The 24,176-nt window shown below is 49.4% G+C and overlaps 1 protein-coding gene across 3 annotated transcripts in view; it reads right to left on the bottom strand.

The window, feature by feature from the left end:
* The window catches only part of ITGA9 (integrin subunit alpha 9), a 355,701-nt gene that overhangs the window by 306,155 nt on the left and 25,370 nt on the right, over positions 1-24,176 (bottom strand). For all 3 annotated transcript variants that reach the window (XR_012125479.1, XR_012125480.1, XM_073222610.1), the window contains exons 5-8: positions 12,506-12,573; positions 5,063-5,192; positions 2,492-2,577; positions 416-484 (exon numbers count right to left, since the gene is read on the bottom strand). Coding sequence is in view for 1 of the 3 variants with exons in the window: in XM_073222610.1 (XP_073078711.1) it covers positions 416-484; positions 2,492-2,577; positions 5,063-5,192; positions 12,506-12,573 (353 nt within the window). In the remaining 2 variants the exon portion in view is untranslated. The remainder of the gene's footprint in view (positions 1-415; positions 485-2,491; positions 2,578-5,062; positions 5,193-12,505; positions 12,574-24,176) is intronic.

Genomic DNA, 24,176 nt, shown 5'->3' with positions numbered 1-24,176 from the left:
GTTATCAGTTGTATATCACAGGTTTGTGTGTGATCTCTCTGCAGGAATAGCTGTGTATGTACAAGAGAAAGACAGATGGAGAGCAACAGAGAGGCGGAAAGGCAGAGTAAGACTGGGAGAGGTGGTATGCAGTAATTTTGATGAGTATCTGAACTACAGACAACCGTTGGAAACTCGGTCATGTAACCTGATCGTGGAGGACCTCAATTTGTTGCATGTGTCCCGCAAGCACGGACTCCACGGATCCGCAGGTCATAAGCAGTGTTGAGAAGATAAAGGCACCCACGTGCAGAACTGCCATATAAATGCAGGACATAGATGGGGCCTTTAAACCAACTTTCTAAAAGGTAAAAGCTGATTCCCACATGGAGACATCTCTCAAAGAACAAAAAGACACTAATACCCAGAATCTCACCTTTCTACCTGATGCCTGAAAAATCTTAATTAAGGTGCCTGATCTTCGGTCAGCTCGAAAAATATAAACCTGTAGAATGAAAAAAAGTCTAATTAAGGTGTAAGCAGTGACCCAAGATGTTTATAAGCATCCTTCCATGAGTCCTACTTCCAGGCGACCAGGCACACAAGTACCTAGGCGGGCAGATAATAAACCAGATAAGCCAGTTGGCATAGCTGTGCTTCACCAGATCAGCAAAGACAGCTCCCTTCCATCCCGAGGCAGAGTCAGCCCCTCCACTCCCAGATCACATTGTTTGCAGAAGCCATGCACAAAAATTACCAGTGAACAATTCAGCTCTTGCACAAAGTATTTTCCTCCTTGAAATATGTCCTTCATTCCTATCGGTTAGAGCTTCAGCAGGTATCACGACACAAAACAGAGGGATGAAGGCATTTTAGACAACAAACTGCTTGCACAGAACATGAGAACCACGAGATCTGCTTGGGTATGAGTTTAGTTGGAAGATGCCAGTGTTAAACATTAGATTCCTTCACATGTACTCCAGAGTCATGGGACTCTTTGGAGCCATTAACAGGCACCTTCTCACCATGAGTCTCCCCACAGAGAGGATCAGTGATGCAGAGCTTCCCAAATTCCCAAACGATATGACTATGGAAGTTCTTTTTCAAGTTGCCTCCTAAGGGACAAGCACTCCATGAGAACCAGAGTAGGGAACCCTCCCGTGGGGTAAGGAGCCACCATCCTAATATGAATGCATTCATGCCCTGACACCAGAAACGAACAGCCACCAGATTCCTGAAGGTCAGAGGTCCATTCTGGGGTCCTTGGGAGTCAAGTTCATCCAGACCCGTCCCTGGGGACATGGAACAGTCAGCAACTTTGTCACTGGGGCAGAAGCATTTTTATCAATACTAGAGATGCCTGGTGGCAAGTGGCTCCTCCCTGGAAGACTTCGTCAGGGGCAGGCAGCTCTGGGAGCTTCTTCCTCCACCACGAAGAGGAACTCCGTGACTCTGAAGGGCCTATCTCATTCTTGATGCTATTAAGTCATCTGCACACCTCCCCACAGCTCCGTGCCCTGGCCTTTTCTCTCATTTTCAAAGAACCTCTCTCCATGACATCAGTGTTGGGGGCAGGAGGCACATGCTCACATGGACTCCAGACCCATGAGCTGTGGCTCCCAACTCCTGCTCTGGGGATCAAGGGAGATGACACCCCTGAACCTCTCAGTCAAGCCCGGTCAGCTCATCATTCCGACATCCTGGCTGATGGCTCTGACTCACAGGGCTCTTGGCCCATTCAGGCCTCCCCAGAATCCAGACCCCACTTCTCCAAGCCCCAGACTCCATCCGAAGTCCACCGCTGTGGGCTCAGGTCCAATGGCCATTTCTCTCTTCACTCTCCTATCAGAAGACTTGTGGAGTGTGTTAGGACCTGCTCACCTGGATTTCCTCTGCCCTGGGGCAAAAGAACGAAATGCATATCCTCCATGCTTCAGAGCCCGGGGAGGCCACGACTCCCCAAGGGAATCAGCCAGGCCTAGATGCGGCTCCTGTCGGTACTCTGGGAGGGTACTTAGGGAAAGTGACCCCTGTGTTCCCAGTCCAGCCTTTGGGCTGAACCAGTCTTGGTTCTAAAACATTGGGGAAAATAAATATGAATCTAGTTCCAAAGATAGAAAAATGAACCCCAAAGATATCTGGAACTAGACCAGGCTACATTAAGTCAAAGTCCAACTTGGGAAAAGATCAGGAGAGTGGAGAGTTCATGATCACATTCCTCAGGAGGATCCCAGGATGTCGGGACAAGTATGAATAATCACATAGTCGTCTGTGAAACAGGCCCTCAGAGGAGGTATGCAGGGAGCTCCTAGGAGCAGGGCTCACCCTCCAATGCAGCTTTCAAGGGAAACCCTCAGAAGCAGTGGAAGGAGACAGGCAGAGGGCCCTCGTCACTTGCCTGCCAGCCCCCCAGGACGTGCAGTTCAGAGAGAGGGGACAGACCTCCAGAACAGGGAAGCATGCCCACCCCCCTTCCGTTTGACCCCATGGTGTTCCAGACCTTTCTCCTCACCTTCCCGATGCCATCGTCCTGAGGGGCGCCGCCTACCACATCGGTGGTGGACAGGTGAGAGAAGTGGCCGGCCGTGACTGCATAGCCTGTGAGGATGGGAGGTAGTCAAGGGCGGGGTTGAGAAAGAAGGACAGGGAGGAAAAAGACACATCAGAGGACAGTTTCTCAAGCACCCCTGTTGGGGCAATTATAATACAGTTACTCCTGGATCACAAATCACCAGGGTACGAATGGCAGCTGTCAGTCTCCCCATGCAGAAATGGCTCAGCCCACAAAGACCTTGGGCAGGAAAGAGCTTTCTGAGCATCCACCTTACAACAGGTCCTGAGCTAGATACTCTATATGTCTTTACTTTTTGAGATGTAATTTTCATAAAGCATGCACATCTGAAGTGTAGATAGAACTCGGAGAATGTGAACACATGTCCATAACCGTGCAATCACCACCCAGTGATGTGAGCATGGACCTATACGCTAGGCTCCCTCATCCCCCCTCCTGGCCAGCACCCACCAAGGGAGCCACCATTCTGATCCCATCACTACGCATTAGGTTTGCAGACTCTCCAGCCTCCCTCAGCGTGACACCTGTGACATTCACCACCTGCTGAGTAGAAGGTAGTGGTTTCTTTATATGATGAGTCATGGTCTGCTGTACTTCACTCTCCTACCGCCGGGCACGCAGGTTGTTTCCAGGTGTCACAAATAAAGCTGCTATAAACGTCCTCACCCATGCCTTTGGATGCCATTGTCTCTTTGCTTCTCAGAACTCTGAGGAAGGTGTGATTATTTCCTCCACTTTATAGATGTGGCAACTGAGACTAAACATGCTTAAGCAACATGCCCAATATCACACAGCAGGATTCAAATCCAGTCTGCACAGCTCCAAAGCCCCCACTGTTAATCATTATGCCAATTGTCCCAAAAGCCAGAGGAGCTGATGATGGGTGGGAGCAAAGACTGGATGCAAGAGGAGTCTGGAAACAAAGGTGCAAGTTTTTTGAGCTCAGTGTGAATGTCACCTGCCTTCTAGGAGCCTCGCTGGCAGGCTGGGGGCACTCCTCTAGCCAGAAGAGCCCTGTCAGGCTCCACATCCTCCAGATCTTGTCATCGCCTCCACCCCTAACGCTGTGATCACAAGCCACTTGGGTGTTGTGATAACACTGTACTGCGATCAGATCTTATCCACCGGGTGGCTGATTTCTCTCAGACCAGAGGCTCGCATCACCGAGGAGCAGTCGGAGTGTGGTCAAAGCCCATGTACCCAGTAATCCTGGCAGCAGTAAGTGCCTGTGTTTGTGTGCAAGGGGAGCCACATGCCCTGTGGTTCAAAGGACTGATCCCAGACCCTACAGCCACACCCAAACTGGGCTCTCTGCTCTGCCTTCTCTGCATTCACTGATGGAGTCGACACATGCCAAGTCCTACCGTGCACCAGACAGTGTACCCAGTCCTGGAACATCAGACAAACCCCCACCTCCAAGGGACCCCTGCCTAGTGAGGGGTCTGTACCAGTGGTCAGTGCCGTCTCCATGGCAGGCACAGGCAGCTCAGCATTTATTTAGACTCTGGGCTCAGAAACCACGGGTTTAAACTCCTTGTCTATTTACAAACCATGGGACACTGGCAAGTCATATTAACTTCTTTGTACCTCAGTGTCTTTACCTATAAAATGTGGGTAATCAAAATAGGTGCCTCATGAGGTTGTTTCAGGAGTTAAATAATATGCAGAGGCTGGCACAGAGTAAGTACTCAATAAATGACGGCATTAGGAGTTGGGCGTGCAGAGCAGCGAACACCCCAGAGGCTCCAGGCACAAGGACCCAAGTCCATGTTAGTGGGCAGAACACCTGTAGAGAAGAGAAGGGGTAGTCTGACTCCCTATTACCACCCCATGAGTGAGTCTCCATGCAACAAGGGGGTCAGGGGCTCCCCTGGATTGAAGTGGCATGTAATGATGAGAAAGAACATTGCTTTCTCGTCATTAGGCCTTCCTAAATTCAGCTTCATTTCAGTCCAGAATCACGGCACTTAGCGCATGCTTTAAGGAGCCATGTGTCCTGCCACATATAGAGGCAAAGACAACCTGTCTCTGTTCTTTGTCTTGACCGCACGTCATTTCTGCCTGGTGGCTAACTTACATTGTGTCCATCCTCCTCCTATAATATTAAAAGGGCTGAGAAATTTTACTAAGCCTTAACTAAACTTCATGCTATCTGCCATGCTAATTTTGGTTCTTATTATTTCCATTTGCAAGCAGGAAGCAGAGACCTCACCCAAAGGAAAACCATGGAAACCACTCATTTTCTATCTGACCATCTGAACTTGAGTAACTGCTAAAAGAAGAAAACAACATGTTTGCTTCCTAGGAGGTTCAACTGGCAGCATTTGAATTATGTCACAGTTTTAATTCAGTCCTCTCGTCGATGTTAGGGTGCCCTGGTTGAAAGTGTACATAATCAAAGCAACAGATGTAAAAGCGAACAGACTCTTCTTTCTACCAGTAAAGCAACTGTTGATGAGCTTGGGAGTAACGGCTCCCCTTTCTTACCTGTCACCTCCCTGAGCTACTCACCCAGATAAGTGTACCGCCTGTTCATGATCACATCGTCATTCAGTTTGAAATAGGTGTTGTCTGTAAGGTTCAGCACTTTGACAGTCCCAGCCCAATAAAACGACCCTGGGGCTCCCATGACCACTAGCTCCTGCAGAAGAGAAGCCCAAAGGTTAACTGGGTGGCGGCGGCAGGGGAGGTGGCCCCATGAGAGCCGCAACAAAGGACTCATAATCAAACCACAGACACCTCACTGAGGACTTTCTTCAGCTAAGCACTAAATAAAGATGGAGACCTGAGCGAGTGACAGAATGGGCACCCCACCAGGTCCCATCCCATCCATGGATGAGGCTGCATGTATTTCCCCACTTTGCACCATGATCAAACAAGGAAATGGCAAAGATGTGACAAAGTCCTAATTCACAAAATCCCAGGGAATATTGCTCGTGGAAAGACACCACCTCCTCACTCAGCCTGGCTTCCAGCCCCGCCATCTGGCAGCCCTGCCTTCCCCACACGGAGCAAGAGAAGAGCAGGGACCTAACGCAGCTTCGCAAAGACCACCGCTGACGCTCCAGAAGATCCCGCTGGTCCTCCCTCAGGAATCTCATCTCAGGAATGGTTCTCCACTTGGTTCTCTGGCCATTGTGGCCTGCTGAGAACTCAGAAGAACAAAATCAAGAGCATAGAGAGGACCGCAAAGGGAAGGACACAGACTGGAAAGAGAAGAAGCCACAGACAGCAAGAGACAGCACTACTATTAAAAACAGACCCAAAAACACAGACATGGTGTCGTCAACATTCAGGTGAAGGGCAAATGGTCCTGCACCCTTGACAAGCCTGAGAGGTTTGTGCCACAAATCCACCTAACAACCAATAGTAATAATACAAGGGATCAGAACTGATTCAGCTACCTACTGGCATCAACCGGACACCTGCATGGTTTTGCCCATAGGAGAGGCATCATAACTGTGCTAGTCAAAGTTGGAAGCGATCTGAGCAAGGGGTTCAGCAAGAGGGATTCTAAATCAACAGAATTCCACAGCTTTACACATCCATAGAAGATCTAACAGCACTGAGACATAGCCATGAAGTGCTGTGAGTTAAAAAGGAGATGCCTACAATATGTATGCAAGATGAAGTTTTATAAAAGACACACACATACAGACAAGGACCAGATGGATAAGCCCTAAAACCTTTGTGGATTGTCCCACTGGGTGACAAGACCTCAGGAATCTCTCTTTTATTCTATCTCTAAGGTTTCTTTGTGGCTTTCAAAATTCTAGAACAATGATTTGACCCTAACAAAGAAATCACCTTAGAAAATGCAAAATGTGCTCCTGGAAGGACACCGTACAAGCAACAAAATGGAGCATGTGCCATGTGGAATGCACGGTGGTGAGCAGGCACCCATCGCCTCCTGTACCCACAGATGTCCCTCATCCCTTCTTTCCACCACAGCGAATCCCTTCTCCTTGATTATCCATATTTTCTAAAGTATCTACACAACAAAAAAATTTTTTTCTAACAAAATCATCAATTTTTCACTCTACAATATTCATTAAGCATCTACTATTAGGTATGAAAAGCTAAAACTAGATACACAGATCAATCAAGTCCCTTTGTACAACATTCCCAGGATAAAACAACATGGAAATGTACAAAATAATTCAGAAAAAGTGCTATCCAAAGGGGTTAAAATAGAGACAATTTTAGAAGAAAACACCTCAGCTGCACAAAATGCCAGAAGGTAGAGGCCGTCCGGGCTCCCAGAGTGACGGCATATGTGGGTCATGCCCCTCATCGTTGAAATACACCCACCCCTCCCTGGCCTGTGAGCCCCCTCAGACTCTTCATCTTGGAGACAGCTTTGGCAGCTGACCTCTCTCTGCAGAGTGGGCCTCACCACTGTCAGACGCTGGTTTCCAACAAGTCCCTGGAGGCTAGAGCCTGATGCAAGGATTCTGATTTTCTGATGGCAACTCATAAAGTCACATTGAATTCTCAGACAGCCAATGAACAAAAAAGCCAGAACCATCTAAAGAGAAAAATCAGGGAGAGGAGAGCGAGTGGGTGGGTGGGTGTGGTGGGTGAGAGCAGGGGCCTGGGGGGTGCTTCCAGCGTGTTCTACAGTCACTTTGGGGAAGGACCTTGAAGCGCAGGGGTGGACACAGATGGGAGACATGCCACCAGTCCTTCCGGAATGGTCTGCTCTTAGCTCAAGAAGGAATGGACCAAGAGGGACTTCACTTTAGGAGCCTGAGGCCCTGGCCACCTCAAGGGCAGGAATGTCACTGTCCTATAAATATATCACTTTCTGCACTCAGGACTCATCTCTGGGAAACTCAGATGGTGCATTCACTCATCCACTCATTCCCTTTGTGCCCCTCTGTTCTGTGTAAGGGACTGTGCCAGTTGTAGACAGGGTATGAGACAGACCCTGATCAGGTCATCAGAAAGGGAAACTTTTCTTTTGCCCTTGAGTTCAGAAAGGAATTTGTAATCAGAGTCCAAACACAAAGGTACGGAAGAACACGGTGAGCAATGTCTTCGCTAGCAGCTGTGCACACAGTGGACAGCTTTCTCCACCTGTGGCCCTTCATAAGCCAGTGTCTTGAGTATCGAGAGGCTTTAAGGCTCTCTGGGACAACAGACGGTGGACCCGTTGCTTTCTAATGATGTAGATTAATCCAGGATAGAAGTTGAAAAGTGTATGTCAAGCATAATGCTGCATCTGCTCTCTCAAATATTACAAAGAGAATAAGGTAATCCCTCTCCTCAAAATCCTTTAAGACCTACAGCTCTTGTTTCTCTTGCCCCATCTCTTAGTGCTCATGTCCCTTCCCTCCCTTCAGCTCAAACCAGAGGAACCAAGGCCAGGCCCGAGATCCCTGGGGCGGGGAGCAGGGAAACAGTGCCTTCCTGGAATCCCTCATATTTGACTTTTTAAATTTACTATGGATGATGTCTGTGCCCTTCAAGTTCTGTTCACAAGTGCCACAAACATTTCATCAATGCTTAGGCCCCACCACCCAAGAACAGCCAAAGCAAATGCCACAGAGAGATGCCGAGCTCCTCTACAAGCCAAAAGCCACCACTGCCTAAATCATGTGTGCAGGAGCCCATCATTGAGCAGGATGGGCCTTCTCCCTACGTGCATTATTAGCAGAACCTGCAGAGGTACGGCGTGTCTGGGTGTGCCAGAGTGAAGCCCTGTAAACTGGACAAGGGGGTGCAGAAGAGTGCTCGGGATCTGTGATAGACACCTCTACCAAGCTGACTTCCGCCCAGATGTCCCCAGGCTCCCTCGGTGGTGCTCCCGCACTGGCTGGGCTGGCCCATGTCTTTTCTTGATGCTCAGAAGTCTCTCTCTCTGTTATCCTAGGCTGCAAAAATAAAGCCCCCAGGAAGTTCTCCCTTATGGTCAATATGGGCCTAAAACTCACGTGGTATCCATGACTCAAACAGCTCCAGGAACCCAGGGTCATCGACCTTCAGGTCAAGCAGGCACTTGGGCCAAAGTATTCTGGGGCAACACGGCCATGTCCGGAAGGCCACAGAGCACATCCAGCTGGGGAGGCAGCTGCTTGCCCTGCGTGGGGCAGCCCAGCCCACAGCAGAGGCGAGCTCAGACGCAATGTCAGCAGGGGGCACAGAGCTGCCTGGTGTAAGAACAGCCACTGTTCCTGCTCAGCCTCTAAAAGCTGAAGTTCCAGAAAAAAAGAGGCAGCAAGCCCAAAGGCCCCCTTTAGGGAGCCAAGCCCAGGGCAGCAGGGAGAGAGCAGGCGGATTGCAGGGCTGAGCCCCCCACAGCTACACGCCCACCACGGCCGGCTGCTGCTCACCCAGCCACCACATGCAGAGACCCTACAGCTACCTTGGGCTCTGGATCCCAGAGCCCGGAGTTTCAGCAGGTCCTCTCATGCCTCCGGTCACAGCCACCTGGGCGCCCCCTCCACACTCCTGCTGTCCTGCTCCTCCCACGAAGCCCTCCTTCCTCGACTGCAATGCCCTTGTCATCCCTGACTTCTAGCTGGTGGGACTCCAGTGACACCCCTCTCCCTGGGGGCTCTTTCTCTCCCTTAGTTTTCCATCAACATCTCTGATGAAGTCTCATTTCTGCAATGCATCTCCTTTTCCTCCTCCCGCCATCTAAAGGAGGTATCCTTCCCCTGCCTCGTGCTAACCACAGCCAGTCCCCCTGTGAGTTGCCAGCAACAGCCAAGCAGAGTTTCTAACCAGATGAGGGTCTGGTCTCGGTACACAAATACTTCTAAAAACATCTATGAGCATCCCATCCATCACTGACCAACACACACATCCAAAGCAGACCCAGCAATTCCTCCTCAGCAGCCCTCTTTCCTCTGGGACACCACTGATCTCCAGAACCCTCAAAACCTCCTTCCTCTACTTCACAGTCTGTACCCCAGCCACAGGGGCGGCTTCACTCTTCAATCCCCCTAATCATTTCCATTCCTTAAGTATCACCCTAGCCTTCCATGTTGCTTTGTGGCTGGACTGCATCACAGTGGCCTCCCACCTGGCCTCCCTCCAGGACCTCCCATTCCCAACCCTTGGACATGCCAAGCCCAAGCAGCCTCTTACAACACCGCTGTCCACCATGCCTGTCACCTGCATGCAAACGTCCAGTGACTCTCTGCTGCCTACTGGGTCAGGTCATACTTACTAGACCTTACTGGAGGAACGACAGCCATAGAGTTTCACGATCCAAATGCTTATTGAAGTGGAAGAAGAGAGTGAACTTGGCATAGGGCAGGATGGTATCTCAAATCAATGAGGATAGGAGGAATTGTTCAGCAGACCAAGATCAGAAATGTATACATTTAGGAAGACCACAGAGTTCATTGCTACCATGTGATGCTTGCAAAAATAAATCCAAGATGTATTAAAGAGAGAAATATTTTTTGAAACCTATGAAAGTATCAGAAGAAAATATAGGTGGTTATTTCATGTTCTTAGGATGGAGATGGCCTCCCTGAGAAGTGTAGAATCTAGAAAGGAAAAGACAGATTCCACAAAATGTGATTGTTTAATGGCAGAATGATAAAGATTCCATAAATAAAAGACTGATAAAAACATTTGCAAAATATATAAGAAATAAGAGATTAGTGTTGAAAATATAAGTTCCTCAAAATCAGTAAAGCAAAAAAACAAAACCAGACACACACACAAAAAAAAACAGGATAATGGACCAAGAACATAAATAGGCAATTTTCAGAAAAGTAAATACAAATGGCCAATATTTGAAAAGGATACTGAACTGCCCTAGTAATCAGGTAAAGGGACATTAAAACAAAATGAGGTATCTTTTTTTTTTAACAAGAATTTCAAGTGTCAGCGAGAGAATGTAGGGACAACAATGACACAACTCGGGAGGAGGGTCACTTGGTAAGCCCTTCTGGGGTGCAATTTGCCAGCAGGCATAAAAATTCAAATTTTGGATAGCTTTTGACCCAGCAATTCCTCTCCTACGTGACTCTCTTGTGCACAAAATGCCATGTGTGGAGGCTTCCGGTACAGTGTTGTTAAGAGTCTGGTATGTTCCAGCAGCAGCCAAAAGTCTATGGAGCTGGAGGCAAGGATTTGGGGGAGGCCAGGTAACAGGTGAGGCTGGAGGGGTCAGAAGGCCCAGGAGGTTGTGCAGAGCCTGGATTTCATTATCAGTGGAATGAGAAGACACCAGAAAATTCTGAGCAAAGGAGATCAGAGTGTTTTCTGTTTCTAAAAGTTGGTGTGGGAATAGATTGTCAGGAGGCAGGATGGAAGTCAGGAGGGCCTGCAGTGGGCCAGGAGCAAGATAGCTGCACCTTATATGTGTGGCTGGCAATGGAGGGAGGTAGAAATGGGTGTCCTCATGACAAGTGTTGAGGGCACAGGAGGGGACTTGCTGATGGCTTGGGTGAAGGAGAGCAAGAGAAGAATCTCTTCCATTTGGGGCCTGAACAGCTGGGAACAGTGGTGCCATCCACACGGCCTAGCCGGTAGCTCTGTGTACACTGTCATTAAAGTGCCACAAAAGTGACAGTGAATGGACACAGAATCACTGAGGGTAAGGAATGGGGGCCCGGAGGGCTACACCTCATTTACTGGCTTGAGAACGAAGGGTAAAAAAGCTTTTGACTTTTCTACTTTTACCATTTTGCTTTCTGGACTGGACACTACGTAGTCACTGCCTGTTTTCCCTGAATTTGCAGAGCAGTTTCAGCCATGAAGGTGGGCAGTTTGCTCCCGATCAGAAGGGATACCCTTCAGAAATCTCCGGAGACCAGCGGGTGGCAGCAGTCTGGTCTCCTCCTCAGGGTCTCGTTCCCCTGCAGCTCTCCATCATCCTGGAGCAAGGGGCCAGGGGTGGGTGTCAGAAGTCAGGCCCACAGGCCGAGGCACAGAGTTTGGATTTTAATCTACCATGTGCTGGGACACCATAAGGTCAGAATGGCTGGGTCCGGTTTTGAAAGACGCCTCGGGCTGGTGCACAGAACACCTGGAGTGGGGGTCAAAAGCAGATGCACACCAGGGAATGGAGGAGACATTCTGAAACTAGAGCAAGGCAACGATTGCACAGCTCTGTGCTGGCCACCACTGGATCATCTGCATCAAAATGGTTAAAGTGGGGAATTTTGTGTTCATGTATTTTACTGTAATTTTTAAAAAATGGATGCAGAGAGAATGACTGAGGGCCAGTGGACCTCCTGGTGATGACAGGGGATTTTCTCTAAGGGTAATGGTGGTGATAACTAAAGCCATCATGTTTGGGATGTTCTGGGGTTAGAGCAGCAGGACTACAGATGATTTAGAAATAAAGTAAAAGGTACTTCTTGTTTTGTACTGAGCACCTGGATGGATGATGGTGCTACTTAAGGACGCACCAGAGGACTCTGACCATGGCAGACCATCACAGCGGGGCCTGAGAAATGAGGAGCTGAGAGGGAAAGCAAGCCCAGCGGGGAAGAGTCACATAAGGAAACAGTCCTGAAAAACGGACCACCGGCCAAAGATCAAGGTCCACAGCACCGAGTCTGCAGTCCCTCTTCATCTGGGGAAGGGCTGGCTGGAGCCGAGCAAAAAGCCAAGTCTCTCCACTCAGGGAAGCGCGGGGTCAGGAATGAGCTAACCATGACGAGACACAAACATCGCTGAGCGTTGTGTCACTTGCATCCCCTTCAATCAGCGTCTTCCGTGGGCCCCCGAGTCGCACTGACTCCTAGAGAGACCGCCCAAATTGGAGGATCCTCCAAATGAGCCAGACACCTGCTCCGTGGTCTCTGGCCAGCAGGCGTCCCCCACCTCCCAGGTCCAATAACTTTCCTGGATGTGAGGACGAGCATCCCCTCACTTGAGGCTCAAGTGTGCGGGGGCATCGGAAGACCCACCTCAAGGAGCTCTCAAAATCAGAGGACATGAACAGTAGCAAGAGAACAGACATGCCCCACAGCCGGCACCCACCTGGGTGAAGAAGCCTGCAGTGCCAGCCTGGCAGGAGCCGTGTTCCTCCCCGTACTTCTTCTTGTACTCTAGACAGGGAGGAGAGAGAGAAGCAAACCACAGCGGCATCAGTGCGTGCCAGGCGTGTGGGAGCAGCCGAGCGCACTGGCCACTTCCCCAGGGCTGCCGTGGGCTGGGCCGGGCCGGGCCAGGCCTGCAGTGCCGTCCAGACTGGGGCGCAGAAGGGAAGTCTCAGTAATGCGGCAGGCCTCAAAAATCCAGGCTCTGGATGCCAAGTGCCCCAGCAGACTTCCTCCATGCACATGAGGAAGAGGGGCCGCAGCCGAAGGAGTTCAGTGGGAGGCTGGTGACAATTATTTCATTTACTTCAGAAAGGACGCAGAGCCCTAGCAAGGAGAGGGGCTGAAAACATGGCCCGGAAATGGAATGCGGTGGCCATCCCAGCGTGGAGTCCCCTGGAAGAAGGCCAAGCCTCCCATAAAGACTCTCCATACAGCTGGAGGCAATATGCTCTCTACCCCAACAGAAACCAGCCATCAGAGAGAGCCCAGGGACTGCGGGAAGAGGGGAGCCGCTGGGCCTGCCCAGCCCATGGCTGTACTACCACCAATGGTGTGTGGTGACACCACCCACAGACACTTTGTCTTCCACGTGTGGCGGGACAGGGGACACTGTCTCCAGGTCAAAAGAAACAAATGGTTAAGCTCCTTTCTTCCCCCACTCCCTCTGTTCCCATACTCGGACCCTTCAAGGGGCATTCTGATGCTGTTTTATTTTTCATTTGGCAAGGAGGGTCATTAGCATGTCCCAGGCACTGTGTAAGCTGCATCCACTCACACCATTTCATTGATCCCTCATCCCTGGGAGCCCAGGCTGCCATTTGTTAACAGGTAAAACTCCTGAGGCTCAGAGAGGGTAAGTGGATTATCCCAGGTCACACAGCTAGTAAATGGCAAAGCCAGGTTTCTACCCAAGCTCAGCAGACTGGAAATTCACACTCTCTCACCTCTGGCCTATCAACGGTTTTGCAGAGAGAGCGATTACACGCAACCCAGAAAGTGATCAGCTGTTTGAAATAATGACATGAGTAGAGACATGGCAATGGCGAGATGCTTGGCTCAAGTGACTAATTACATGTGAAGCTGACAGTGCTGGATGCCTGCTCACAGTTGCCCCTTGCACAAGCCAGGCTACCCAGCGTAACCCAGTGATCCCCATGTGACCCCCTGGGCTCTTGCCAAGTCTTTGGTACCATAAAAAGCAAGATACTTAATTCTGAAACATGAAATGAACAATACAAGAAACAATGAAGCCATGATTGCAACACAGTGCCACTTCCTGCAGTTCAGTGTCTACTGGGGGGAGAGAGGGAAAAGGGCCCTGGGGAAATATACAGAGTAATTCGGTTTCTAACAACACTCACCACAGAGTCTGGTAACGTTTTCCAGTAAGAGGCCATTAACCGGCTGCTAAATTACAACGGAATGTCCACTGAGTTACTCCTCTTCCAGACAAGGGCTCGATCAGTTCCTCCCGCCTTGTCCTGTTATTACAAGGAGGCCTCACAGGCCTGCCAGAAAGAAACTCAGGGAGACACAGACTTGCTTGTTCTCATGCAAAATCTTGCACCAGGGCCGGGAGTGGGGCTTATGCAAAGTCATGAAGAGATCCTGCATCAAGTTGCATGATGGCAAGAAATAAAACAATAAATCCTGTCAAATAGCACAATGGCAAGAAGGACCAAAATGTCCCAACCTGAACGGTTTTATTAAATCTGGAAGATCTGGCAAAAAGCATACCTACCCACTGACTCTAGAGTCAAACACCCAGTTGTAACTCAAGAAATGAAACAGACAAAGGAAATTCAGACCCAGGAGCTAAACAAGACTACAGTGTAGCACACACCAGTCCAGCCTCATAAGTTTATGACCTAACTAGGAAGCACGTGGGCATATTCTGTGTTTTAAAGAAAGCAGTCCCAACGTCTCTTCTGTGACAAAGGGACTCCAAAATTAATAGAAAACATCTTTCTCCACCTCATTCCCAAACTGTGCTGGTGAGCTCTAGGCCAGGAGCAGGGGCCAGGGCTACTGAGGTGGCCACAGCCGGACTGGGAGCTAGAACTGCCTACACATGGCCCCAGGCCACAGGCCTGCCAGGGGAAGCTCTTCCACCAGCACCCTGCCCCAGCCAGCAGGGAAGCACCATGAGAGGCCAGCCTGGTCTCACCCAGCCGGGAAGCACTTGCAGGGAAGCAAGTGCCCTCTTGCACGGGCTCTGATATTTCTGAAATCCCAGGGTCTACACCTGCCTTCTCAGGGTGCTCAAACCATATGAGGCTTCTGATGAGAGGGCTGCCCAGAAACTTTGGACACTCTGTGATTAATCCCTTCAACTTGGAATAGGATCCAGCCCTAATGCCTCTACCCGCTCTGTGAATGAACCCTGCAAAGCTGTTCCTGGCCGACCACATCTGCAGATGCAGCGCCATTAGGCAAGCACGGCCTCCCAAACCCCCAGGTTCTGAGCCCAGCCCAGCCTGCTTCCTTTCGATAAGAAAAACAGAATCACACGGTGCTGGCCTGCTGGTTATTCCAGAATCCTGCCTGAGAAATTATCTAAGAAAGCACCTCATGAAGTGAGCAAGGCCACACAGGTAACCCGACACAGCAGGGGGTGCAGGGAGCAGGCCAGGGCCCATGTGGGCTTTCCTGAGTGGCACCGGCCTGCACACCAGAGCCTGGACACCACACACTTCACTTGTTTTTACCCTTATGAGCACTATTTCCATGAGTTTAGGACACCATTATTTAACCCTGAATCCTTCTATTAAAAAAAGATACAAAAAGGGCAGGTTTGTTTCTCTCTAATCCACTTTGCAAGTGCCCATATGCAGGCCTTTCTGCTCCAGAAAGTGCATCCACAGGGTAGTCCACCATGCCCATAACCTAAAGCCCTTGATTCTGCCAGCCCAGACCTGAGAAGGCAGGCCAGCCTCCACCACAGAGCAATGAGAAGGGAGGCGCAGGTGAAGAAACAGGCTGCCCCATCCTAGGGCCCACGAGAAGCCCTTGGGTCACAGTGAGAGGCCCAGGAGGTGCAGGGTGGAGGGGGTGGGCCGTATTCCAGGGTAGACCGCTCTGCACACGGGCTCACAAGCACACCACTGCACCCCCGCAGCGGCCACGCCTAGGCACATCCCCAAGGAAATCACTTGGAGATGCTGGGGACAGGCTGAAAAGCTTGGCCTTCCTGCCGTGCATGGGTTTGAATCACTGTGCCTGTGTCACACACTGATTTGTGAAGCTGTATGGCTCCTCTATTCTAAAAATGGTAGTATTTTCCTTGGTTTAGCCGCTGGTTTTACTAAACCCTGTCTAAGCAGAAAGCAATTCAGAGAGGAAACGCCACTGATTTCCAAATGTTCACAACCCAAAACTCAATGCATGGAGCCCAAACTAATGAATTTTAATTCATTCAAGAACTAAATTGGGCCAAGTCACTTCCTGTACTCTTTCCAAAACGCTGGTGGGATAACACCAACCACAGAAAGATCAAGATTTACACATGTGTAACATACATTATTCCTACTAACCTCTCTTCCTGTTACCCACTTGAGAAAGTTTCATGTTTTAAAGCTAGTCTTTTTAACATACCAATTTAAAAATTATTTTCCCATAGTTCCTTAGCATAGCCATGAAATAAAATATCAAAAAACAGCCTTCCAGTCTTACATCCTTTCTGAATTTTTGCTCGATTTCTGAGTGAATGTGAAATAACTGTTAATTAAACAATAATTAAGAGGACAATGAATTTGGGCAGGTAGATCTCTAGTAATAAAAAGGGGATTTAAATACAAAACTTAAGACAAAACCCTTAAGTTTTGTTAGAAAGGACCACAATCTAAATTGGGTGGGGGTGGGGGTGGGAGTAAATGATCTAAATAGCTAGGTTAGAGAGGAAAGGGGGAACATTTTGTCAAAATAATTGACAAACTATGGTGAGCATTAAACACAAATTGCATAAAGCCAGAAACTTACAATTAAGTGGCAAAAAGAGACTTTAAGAGGAGAAAAAATATTTACATAATATCTGTAATTTCAACCCCATCCATTCATTTTACAGATGAAGTCACTATTGCTCAGAGAGAGCCAGTGGTTCATTAAAAGCCACACAGCTAATTAGCCTGAGTCAGGATTAGAGAGCAGGGCTCCTGACTGCCCATCTGCTCTGCCACACCACTGGGCTTCATGCAGCACATTTCTAGGAACCACATTCTTATCCTTTAAAAAAAATCCTTTTCTGTCAATGAATGAATGGATAAACAAAATGTGGTATATTCACTCCAAGGACTATTATACGGCCTTAAAAAGGAAGGGAATTCTGACACCTGCTGCCACATGGATAAACCTTGAGGACATCATGTTAAGTGAAATAAGCCAGATACAAAAGGACAAATACTGTATGGCTCCACTTATATGAGGCACTTAGTCATCAGATCCATGGAGACAGAAAGCAGAATGGTAGCCGCCAGGGGCTGGGGTGGGGGGACGCGGAGTAACTGTCTGATGGGTATATATCAGTGTGGGATGAGGAGAATGTTCTAGAGACAGATGGTGGTGGCTGCCCAACAATGTGGATGTACATGGTACCACAGAATTGCACACTTAAAAATGTTTAAAATGGTAAATTTTGCTATTTATTTTGCTATGACAAGAAAATTTTTTTAATGTTTCATAATCTTTTAAATGTTCCTTCGCTCAGAATCTAGTAACCCATTTTGCCAACCCCCTACTACAGAAGCAAACAACTTTACAGGCACAAAATAACATACCTACCTGCAACTCAGGTGTATCATGCAGTCAAATGCTCTGCTGTTGAGTTATACCCCTGACTCACATGTTATGGATGTCCTGCCTGTGTCCCCCAAAATCCGCACATTGGAACCACGCTCCCCATGTGATGGCATTAGGAGGCAGGGCCTTGGGAGGCAATTAGGATTGGATGAGGTCACGAGGGCTCCACTCCGGTGCCCTTGTGGGAGTCCCAGGAGGGCCAGCTCTCTGATCTCCACGTGAGGACACGGAGAAGAGGGCCATCGGTGAACAGACAGGCTCTCACCAGACACCAAACCAGCCAGGGCCTTGGCCTCGGGCTTCACGAACTCCAGGACAGCGAGAAACAGACCTCCGCTGCCTCATCACCCCACCCACGGTATTTTTGTTATAGCAGTGTGAATGGAGACACTACATGTTGTCTTTCATCCCTCCAAAGGAACGCTGAACATGGGACAGTCACAGTTCAGTGGGCACCCAGCTCAGAACTGAGAATTCACTTTGTGACCAGAGGAAAAGGACTTTTGAAATAACTGTCACTGATTTAGGGGCAAACTGCTGTTGAGATATTCACCAAATGCTCAGAGTGAGGAGAGGCCCAGGACATGGGGCAGGTGGGCCTCCCAGCAAAATCCCATCAAGCTAAGGGCCACGTCTGCCCCTACGTCCACCACTACCTGTCCACAGTGTGCGGCCTTAACTGCAAAACTGCAGCATGACTTGAAAAGTCCATGTAGTGTCCTAAAAATCCGTATGATAAAATTATGCCATAAAAACATAGGACATTTTTCTCTGTGCTGGCCACAGGACCCCAGTAATCACAAAGCCCAACATGCCACCAGAACAGGTAGCATTAAGGAGCCCACTCTGAACTCAAAGCCAGAACCTTCCTCTGTTAATAAGCCTGTGACCTTCAGCAGCCTCTCCGAGCCTCGGTTTTCTCATCTGCACAATTGGGATAAGAATTTCCCCCAAATGATGTGATTACTCAGCAAGATCATAAATGTTAAGTGCCTAACACAACAACTGGCACCCAGCAGGTATTCAATAAACATTAGATGAACCTGAATCTGTTACTTTCTACGAGGAAAACAAAACCCAAGACTCCCACCATGTGGATAAGCGATTTTATAAGACGAGATTCACAAAGTCTAGGTATCTGTAAGGACAATATGGGAAGATGTAGTTGAAGTAGTCAATAATTCCACGCAATGTATGGAAACACATTTGAAGTATAGAGTAGATGTGTACCCAAGATAAAAATTCTTGGCACCAAAGGGAAGGCCTGAAGGGCTCTCTGAACCCCCAGTGCCCCTGCCAGAGACATGGCCACTTCCTCTGGCCCCAGCTGTCCCCTTTAGCCACCTTCCCTTTCTCTCCTTCAGGTCCCTCTCCACCTTAACTGGTTATAATATAAAATTTGCCATATTTACTTAAATGAGATAAATTTTATGAAAGCTCTTTACAAACTATAAAATCCTACATAAATGTAGAATCCTTTATTTAATAAAGATTTATAGGGCTTATTCTTGAATGGATCTTGCTTTTAAATGGATCAACTTAGCCTTTTACAGTTCTCTCCAAAACAAAAACACAAATCAACAAGAAAAACCTCACTGGCTCTTAGTTTTTATTCCCTATGGAACTGCAGCTGTCAACATTAAAAGGGGGAAAAGAAAATCTTCACACTTGAATGGGTGATCTCTTTCCTTCTTTAGAAATGACCACTGTCATGAGAGATACAAAGCAATTAGGAATAACAGGCCAGCCTGCCCCCATTTATAAATAATTAGTGGTACAGAAATCTTGGAATCAACAGGACAACTCTAAAGCACAGTAAAATTTGATGAATTCAGACCCCAACAATTCCTAACTTAACATTTAAATATGGCATGAATTAAACTAGATCATCTAAAAAAAGAGGAGAGGAGAGCTTACCAAAAGCCACTGAATTGTGCAAATATGGTCTTCAAAGGTATTTAAGAAGTCAAATCTTTTCAAAAATCCTAAAATTATTTTAGCAATACCTAGCTTTCTACCCACCGTTATCTGTTCATTAAAGCAGAATCTGCTAGATACCTTCTAAGAAGGTTTAAGAATACCATCAAAGCACTTAAATCTAGAAATTCACATTTATTGAGTGTTCCCTCTGGGCTCAGAACTGTGTTAGGCACTTACATACCTCAAGACCTCTTAAGTGGGAATTAATCTCTCCATTTTACAGATGAGGGTACTGAGACTCAAGGCTGGCAAAGTCACCCAGCTGAAAAGTAGGCGCTGGGAGCCCAATTACAGGAACAAGTGAATGATAAAGCCAGGTTCTGAAATTAGGTCTAATACACAGCGGCACCCTCACTGCATTTCTTTATCAGTGTTTTATCTGGAATGTTTTTGTTAATTTAGCTGAGCTACTCCCAAATTATTCCATATTGGCGAGGTTTTTCTGCCACAATAAAAAGATGACTCGTTTGCAGTCCCCCTCCTGCCAAGCCCGTTTCTTGACTTAGTGGGCCCAGGGCTGAAGAGGGAAAGAAACCTCTATGCTTGGTTTTATCAATACAATGACTTCACTGTGGGGGCCCTGAAATATCCTGACTCGGTTAGTGGTGACTGGCATTTCATAGTGCTTGCTCTTTAATTTACATGTAGTTTTCCCCATAAGTTATCCCGCTCAACCTCTCATTTTCTCACAAGTTCTGATAAGACCAATCATGGGGTAATAGTGATTCTGTTGTCCTATCAAACATAAACTAATGGGTTTGACTTAGGGGTATGCTCCATTCATTTATTTTACTTTGTGTCCTAAATTCATTTTTGTTTCCCATTCCCTCTACATTTCCCGGTTCCAAACAGGATATTCTGATAGCATTTCCCACCCAACCAGAAACAGGAAGCACCTGAAAAGTCATGAGAAAGATGTCCTTGCACCAAACCAAAGACCCATGTTTCAAGAATTCACAAGCCTGGGCCACCTTGGATAGACGCCCACACTGAGAGGCTTTCCTTAATTAAGCCAACCTTCCAACAATCTGAAAGGAGTACAACTGACCCCCAGGGACCCGGGAGAAGGCCAACAGCTGACCCCCAGGGACCCAGGAGAAGGCCAACAGCTGACCCCTGGGGACCCGGGAGAAGGCCAACAGCTGACCCCCAGAGACCCGGGAGAAGGCCAACAGCTAACCCCCAGGGACCCGGGAGAAGGCCAACAGCTGACCCCCAGGGACCCAGGAGAAGGCCAACACCTGACCCCTGGGGACCCGGGAGAAGGCCAACAGCTGACCCCCAGAGACCCGGGAGAAGGCCAACAGCTGACCCCCAGGGACCCAGGAGAAGGCCAACACCTGACCCCTGGGGACCCAGGAGAAGGCCAACAGCTAACCCCCAGAGACCCGGGAGAAGGCCAACACCTGACCCCCAGAGACCCGGGAGAAGGCCAACAGCTGACTCCCAGGGACCCAGGAGAAGGCCAACACCTGACCCCCGGGGACCCGGGAGAAGGCCAACAGCTAACCCCCAGGGACCCGGGAGAAGGCCAACAGCTAACCCCCAGAGACCCGGGAGAAGGCCAACACCTGACCCCCAGGGACCCAGAAGAGTGCCAACAGCTGACCCCCAGAGACCCGGGAGAAGGCCAACACCTGACCCCCGGGGACCCAGGAGAAGGCCAACACCTGACCCCCGGGGACCCAGGAGAAGGCCAACACCTGATCCCCAGGGACCCATGAGAAGGCCAACAGCTGGCAATCCCCGCAGACCCGTGAGGTGGCCACAACTACAGCACAGCCTGTGGTCTTCTGGACACTTCCTCCTGTCATCTGTGCTCCTCACCATGACCCTCAGGGAAGGATGCAGCAGAGGCATAGCAGTGTCCATTCCCACTGGGGTCCAGCCACTGCCTTGGGGTCCTGGAGGCCAAAGCCCAAAAGAGCAGGCCTCATCCAAGCCTCCATGTGGTCTTGGGGGGTCTCTCCATAGAAAGTGTGTCCAGGGGAAGCAGTGCCCCTGTCCCCTGCCGCCACCACCAGGATCCACGATGGGACCCCACCATCCCTCTCTTTTATGAGCTCCAATGGGCTGCAGACTAAGTGGGCCTATTTTCCAGTTGTGAAGTGAAACAGTCCTGCCTCAATGCCTCCTTGAACCTGGGTGGGGTCTGGCCTCCTGGGGAGGTGTGCCCAGCAGTAACCACGGGCACAGAATTCTCTCCCCACACAGCACTTCCACTTGACTCCAAGTCCCCCATTTTCCCTGTAGGTAGGGAACTTGACAGTTGGGGTGGTGTTACCTGCATTCTACTAGGCATTTAGCACCCTAACAGATACTTAATAAAATTAATTGAACTATTCTTGGTAGACAAATGAGCCACATGTTCACCATACAGTATATTAGCACATAATATGGTATATTAACATATATACTATATAATATACCCTCTATACTACATACTACTATATTCACATATAGCACATCATTGTGTATATATACAGCAGGCACTGTTCTAGGAACTTACAAGTTCTAACTCAGTCCCCTTCACAGCCCTGGAGGTAAGTTAAGCACAAAGAGGTTAAGTCACTCATCTGAAGTCACCATCAGCAAGTGGCAGAGCCAGGACCTGAGCTCCAGCAGCCTATGCCCAGTCGGTGCTCTCAGCCACCACGTTACTTTACTGTCCATTGTGTGGCAAATGAATAAAATGGAAAACCCCTGGCCTTGAGCCAGCCGCATCACAGGTCCAGACCAGAACGGAGACAGGCTGGTCTACCTGAACAGTCGTGTCCGTCTCAAACATTCCGCTGGACTCAGCCACAGTGGGCCCCCCACCTGGAAGGCAGAGTTTGCATCACTGAGTAATTCCACATTAAAAGAAAATAAGGGTTGCTTAAGAGCCAAAGTAGGTTTAGTTTAGACCACAGAACAGAGGTGGAGAGCCCCAAAGCCAACAGAGCAGAGGCAAGGGCCCTCCAACTGGCCTGTAAGTCCCACCCCACCAGGCCAGCCTTCTAGGGAAACCAGGGTGTCTGCTGCCCCTCATCTGCCACAGGACCAAGAGCCACCAAAACAATCTGTTTGGTCCCCTGTGGTCCCAAGGGGCTGCTCCTGTACCCCGATGAACCCCACCCCCTCCTCTCCCTGAGCCAAGGGATGAGTCAGGACAGGAAGACTGTAGGTGCCCATCAGGAAGGAGGAGAGCGCGGAGCACCTGCTAACTTCTTTGTCGGCTCATTTGGCTGGGATGAAGTCAAGGGCCAATCAGAGAGGGATCCCACAGCCACTGCCACGTGAAGAGCCTGGGTTCCTGAGATGGGCCCCAGGTCAGCCGGCTCCCACTGTGCACTAACGTGAAATCTCACAGCAAGCGGTAACAAGCGGCCACTTCTCACTCGTACATCGGACCTGCCACCCGGTTGGCTCACCTGGCTGCAGGTTCAGTTCCTGTCTGCTCCATGTATCTCTCCTGGGACCAGCAAGCGACAAGGGGCGTATTCTATGGAGGCGATCAGAGCACCCAGATGCCTCTTCAGGCCTAGGCTCAGAGCTCACACACTGTGAATGAGGGACTCATGGAGCCCCGCCTATCACCTGGCCCTGCTGCTGCTCTCTGTGGTTCACGCAGGCTTCCACATGCCTGCCAAGCGTCATGCCAGAGCCCCAGCTAGGATGACAACAGGCAGAGCCTGCTCTTAACAGCGATGACATCCAAAATGTCCATACACCCCACCTTGGGATACCTCTGGGCAAGTCCACTCACCCTCACCTGTTTTGTGAGGGTTGGTGACTGACTCTTTTTAACTTCTCGTTTAAACTGCAAACTCCAAAACACAGACAAACAGAAATCACCACTAACCAGTGGGGCACAAAATGGTTTGCTGAGGTCAGATTCCAAACCCAGCGCTGCCATTTACCTGGGAGTGACCTTTGGCGATTAATTTAAACCCTGAGTTTCAGCTTCTTTGTCCATATCAGGAAAATGGCAACATGGAAGCCCACCTATGGGGACACACCCTTGTCCCTCAGCCAGCTCTGCATCTCTCTGGCAGAAGTGTTCCCTGCCTACACACATGGCAGGACAGAATGCCAAGGGGATAAAGACCCTGCCCCCTTGCCCCTGGGCCAGTGTAACGGAGGTGTGCTCTGCGCTAGCCCCAGGGACGGGGCCTCCACTGCCCGCAGGGTGACCTGTGGGTAACAGGCTTCAGGGCTGCCTTCCTTCCCTTTCCTACTTCCCACTCCCTCTGGTGTCTTCTGGAATAACCTCCAATATGAACTCTTCTATTCAAACCCAAGTGAGGGAATACACCTGTGCTCCAGGGGTTTTGTGGAGATTAAATGAGAGAATGTGCAACGTCCCCAAACCAGCACTGGCCAGCTGCCGGCCCCGCATCTGCTCACAAACAGATCATTCAAAAGTGTGGCTGTGCTGGCTGCAGGTGTGCATGGACATCCGGCCCGAGCAACCTCTCCTAAGGGCCCTCCTTTGGCTTTCTGGTGTGCAGGGTGGGCGGTGTGCACAGGAATCATTAGAGATGCATCCCTGTCTCACAACACATCTGGGAAAGCCAGGCTGCTGGTCCTGCTGCATCAGGACCACTGCCAGTCAGTCCCCTGACTCCCCCGCCTCTCCCCAGCACCCAAGGGCCCTTCCCTTTTCTTCCCAGGAAAAAAGGAATAAGCTGGGTCAGCCAGAATACAGACGTGACCTGTTATTTGTATATTTATACCACCTATTCCACTCTCTCAACTGATTATATTACCATTTTTCAGATGAAGTTTTTCTTCCAAGTGGAGCAATGAGGAGATAAACAGGGCCAGAGTTCCATTTCCCAACGTGGCCCAGC

The sequence above is a fragment of the Manis javanica genome, chromosome 15 (assembly GCF_040802235.1).
Source record: "Manis javanica isolate MJ-LG chromosome 15, MJ_LKY, whole genome shotgun sequence".
In the NCBI taxonomy this organism is placed as follows: domain Eukaryota; kingdom Metazoa; phylum Chordata; class Mammalia; order Pholidota; family Manidae; genus Manis; species Manis javanica.
The sequence above is the reverse complement of the archived record's forward strand: the minus strand, read 5'-3'. Positions and strand labels throughout refer to the sequence as shown.